We start from the raw sequence: 4,634 nt of genomic DNA on the forward strand, positions 1-4,634 counted from the left end.
CATGTTCTCACTTATTGGTGGGAGCTAAAAATATATAAATAAATTCACACACACACACACAAAAAAAAACCGGTGGGGGGGGGGAAGAAGACATAACAACTACAATTCCTTGAAGTTGGTATTACAAGCAAACAGAAAGGACATTGTTGGGTGGGAGGGGGGAGGGGGAGAAGGGAGAGAGGTTTCAGTAATGGGTAACAATAATAAACCACATTGTATATCGGAAAAAAAAAAAAAAAAAGTCCTCAATATGAACCTTTATTTTGGCAATACCAGTTTCCTTACTGCCCCGCAAAAGATTATTGTAGCTTTTAAAACTGTGTTCATGCCTATCCTTTTGCCTAAAATATATTCCTTGGTATTTCTTACCTCTCCAAATGCTACCCATCTTTTAAGACTGGACACACTTTTCACTTCTCTATGAGATCTTCTCTATGTCCACCCCATGCTGATCTCTGTCTTTTCTGATTTCTCATAGTGATTATCATGTGTACCAAATAATCTAGCATTTCATCAGCCATTCCTTCATGTTCTTTTCTAATTGTTTCTTAAACAGTTCCTATCTCCCTTAACTAGACTATAAGTTTCTTTAAAGCAGAAGACAAATTTTTTAATATGAGCTCTTGCATCTCATACTATCCAACTAGTGATGGGCTCTCAATAAATATGTGCTACTAGACTGACAATGCAGGACAAAGCTATGTAATACACTGAAACTGAAAATGAAACTGCAACCAAAAGAAGAATCCCAACACAGGAAACTAGAGCATTGGTTTTCTAACTCAGAGATCCCTAGCCTTTTTCACATTCATGACAAATAATGAAAATTGTAATATTTGTATGACACGGCTGAAAAGATAAAGCAGCCACCCCAGAGGCTGGGAAAATCAGTATCTCAGCATTCCTAAACCCACTGACCACAGTAGTCTGGCTAACAAGCTCTGATCTAAATGACATCTTCTATGCCTCCCCCACCCCCGCAAAAAAAGTCTGTGTGGAATATTAAAAGTGCTGTTGGCCAACACAAAGCACTAAAGTACATGAAACAAAAAGAATTAAAGGAAAAAAAAAGTCCATACAAATAAAAAGAACTGAATGTGTCACCAAAAAAAAGAACACCTCCTTTTCTAAGTTACCAGAAGTTCTTTATGTAGAAATTTTATCTGTTAAACATGTTTTCACTTATTCATTGAATTGCCTGCACCCTCCTTGTAAAACAGACTTCACAAATGTCTTCTGTTCATTACAGTACCTGTAATAATTCTTGACACTCTCCAGACTTGGAATGTTGTATGCATCTAATTAAAAAGAAAAAAGCAAACATTCACCTATATTAAAAAGAAAAATGCAAACATGTTGACTAAAGAAAAAAATGACAATTCTTTATTTAATACTTCAAATGGTAGAATGCCAATCAATTAGACTGATAATTTAAAAAACTTGATAGCTAAACAGAATTCAGATCATCTGAAAAATTTTTAAGGCACCTAGCATATAGGAGAATAATAAGTACTTTCAATTATGTACTATTCAGAATAAATCAACATGAAGATACATAAGATTGGACTGTTGTTGTTGCCACTGTCTTAAACATGTGATTCTAGAAGTCAGCCAGAAATGGATTCATGCCCAATCTGTGCGTCAAATAAAGTAGACAAATGAAGTACTTTACTAATAAGAAAGTCAACCTTTATGAAACAAATCTACCATCAAGACTCTGAAAAAGAGTTTATCTCCTTACAAACACAACAATGAAAAAAGGGAAGGGATTATTCATTTTTCTGCCCATGTCTATGGGGATTTGTTCGCAATGTAAAATTTTTTAAATCTACATACAGTAAAATTCTCTGTGATGTACGGTTCTATGGATTTTGACAAATACATAGTCATGTATCTAACATCACAATCAAAATACAGAATAGTCCCATCACCCCAAAAATTCTGTCATGATATCTTTTTGTAGCCAAACTCTCTCCCCATCCCCAATCTCTGGCAACTAATCTGTTATCTGTCTATAGTTTTTCCTTTTCTTGAATATCATACAGATGGAATCATACAGTATGCAGATTTATGTGTTAGCTTCTTTCATCACTTAGCAAAATGTAGATTTTTTAAAACATCTGACGTGAGTTTTGCTAGAAGCTTTTCTTCCATGTAAAGCAGATTTATGTGTTAGCTTCTTTCATCACTTAGCAAAATGTAGATTTTTTAAAACATCTGACTACGTGAGTTTTGCTAGAAGCTTTTCTTCCATGTAAAGAAGAAAGGACCATACCAACTTTCATCTCAAAAGCTAACAATGACATTTGAAGTTTTTAAATCACGTTATAGTTGTGATTCAGAGTTGTGACCTCTAGTATATCTAAACCTATGTTACAACATCCCATTTTATAATTTTATACTGTAAATTGGAGAATCTAGGTTCCTGAAGGGAAAAAAAATCTAGTTTTATTATATCAGGGACTTGACTCTTACCATGATTTCCTTTGATATCCAGCCACTTGGTTTTTTCCATGACTCTTGTCTTCTTCAGAATACCCTGGTAAGTTTGCCATTCTACTTCTTGCTGCCTGGATCCCAACTGTTCCTTTGTTTTGGCATCTGTCAGGTCTCCTGCAGGTTTACATAAGAATTGAATCAGAATGCAAAATAAACTCCAGGAGGTTCAATTTAAAAAAAAACAAAAACATGCACACCGAAGAACCAAAGATATTTAAAGTGCATAACCGCTTGAGTCCACCTATATCCAAAGCAAACCATTTAACTAACAAGATTTTCTTAGTAGGGGCTCTGTTTCATATAGCTTAGCAAGTGCCTATTTAACCACCTGTGATATTAGAAATGGTTGTGAAAAATATATATCTTTAAAGAGAGCAGTACAAAATGCATCAATAGACCCTGATAAAATGAAAATCATTTATAAGAAATTCCAACACTCTGGACAGGTGCCTAATATCTATGGCAAGCATATATTCCAAATCCCAAATCGAGATACGTGATCTAAGTATTACTTTTACAGCAAGAAGCAATCTGGACATGTAGTTTGGACCATGAAATACCTAAATTTATAGGAAACTAAACAGATCATTTGAATGATCGTGTCATATCAGCAGAGGTGCTTCAGTGAGGTGGGTGAGAGATAAATCCTCCAATAAACAGAAAGATGCTCCTTTAGCTTCTTCTCCCCACTAGTTTGGGAGCAAATGGTCAAGGGTTTGAAGAGTATAGGAAACCCAAGTCACAAAAGTATCAAGGGATGAAGAAAAAGTGCCCTAAGCCACTTGAAGCCTCAAACTGAAAATAAAAGATTAATAATGTAAAGAAAATGGAAAAGTTAGAAAAAATGAGAATTTTCGATTCGTGGTTAAAGGGCTTTCCGTAGTTCTCTCTCAATCCAGAACTGCAATAACAAAAAAAAAAAAAAAACACACAAATATAGCGGACAATACACTGACATGAGAATCACCAGCCTTGCTTCTACTGATTTGACAAAGCCTTCCTATAGCAAATCATTTATTTATCCTGGCTCTTGACTCAGTTAACTATAGGCAAAGGGATTATAATCACGCATCTACCTCACAGAGCTCACCTAGAGCTGTGGCTATAGTGTTCCTAAGGTCCCCGAAAGTAAAAAATTGCAGCCCTAGCTAGCATTCTACCATCCGGACCACAGAACACCACTACAGTACGGCAATCCTCCCTACCTGTCGCTAGGACGAGAGCTGGTTGGATGATGTCAATAGTTTCAGAACAGAACTTCTCTAAGTCTACGGCTCTGCCTCGATCTCGAAACCTGCTCAGGTGAATGTCGGATATCTGCCGAAAGCAGGTATTGAGTCAGGAAGAGGCAGCATGGGAAGCGGCGGCCCTCTTGGGCAGAAAGAAAAGGCAAAGATGCAGTGCATCAACGAACCCCCCAGGGAAGGACAGAGCCAAGGCTAGCACGAGACAGACCCTCGAGTTTACAACCTGACTGAGGCCCCCAGCCTGGAGTTTGGAGTCTAAACAGGCACGGGTCGCGCCCTCACGGAAACTTCCAGGGTCTCACCACGCCTTGCCGGCTCTGCACCCGCCCCCCGCCGGGCTCCCGCTGCGTCACCTGCAGGCCCCAGAAGATGTTGCCGTCTCCGGGGCCTGGCGCGGGGTATGGCCTTCGGTGGAGCGCGGGATGGGGTCGGGGGGAGGGCTGGCCTGCTAGGCCGTAGTGCTCCAAGAGTATGGCCGCCAGCGCAGCGGCCGCCAAACCCGCGACCACTCTTATGGCCAGCACTGCAGCCATCCCGCCCGCCCGGCGGGGCGCGGCCTTGACAGGTTCCGGGGGGGTGGGGAAGGGAAACTGCTCGGTGCCCCTCCGCCCCCTCCCCGCCCAGGAGCCGCTCTGCCCGCACTTCCGGACTCTATGGTCTCGGGGCCAGAGCCGGACGTGGGGTCTAGAGTTCCGCGCTCTTCTGCAACAGCCGCCGCCACTTGTTCCTTGCCCGGCACTTTCCCCTCCGCTGGCGTGTCTCTGGGCTCGGTTTGCAAATGTAATACAGGGGGAAGAAAAGGAAACCGAGACCCTCAAGGCCAACGACGGTTGCCCAGTGGACGCAGAGAAGGAGCCCTGGACATGTGGCTGGGAGGTGGGGTCCAGG

At 41.1% G+C, this 4,634-nt stretch overlaps 1 protein-coding gene across 1 annotated transcript in view; it reads right to left on the reverse strand.

Moving 5' to 3' along the window:
* The window catches only part of TMEM62 (transmembrane protein 62), a 53,369-nt gene extending 49,070 nt beyond the window's left edge, over window positions 1-4,299 (reverse strand). The window contains exons 1-4 of the mRNA XM_008574024.1: window positions 4,100-4,299; window positions 3,705-3,816; window positions 2,476-2,613; window positions 1,253-1,298 (exon numbers count right to left, since the gene is read on the reverse strand). Of these exons, the coding sequence (XP_008572246.1) occupies window positions 1,253-1,298; window positions 2,476-2,613; window positions 3,705-3,816; window positions 4,100-4,279 (476 nt within the window). The 5' untranslated portion in view covers window positions 4,280-4,299. The remainder of the gene's footprint in view (window positions 1-1,252; window positions 1,299-2,475; window positions 2,614-3,704; window positions 3,817-4,099) is intronic.
* Between the last annotated feature and the right edge of the window lie 335 nt (window positions 4,300-4,634).

The sequence above is a fragment of the Galeopterus variegatus genome, unplaced genomic scaffold (genome assembly GCF_000696425.1).
Source record: "Galeopterus variegatus unplaced genomic scaffold, G_variegatus-3.0.2 Scaffold984, whole genome shotgun sequence".
NCBI lineage: Eukaryota > Metazoa > Chordata > Mammalia > Dermoptera > Cynocephalidae > Galeopterus > Galeopterus variegatus.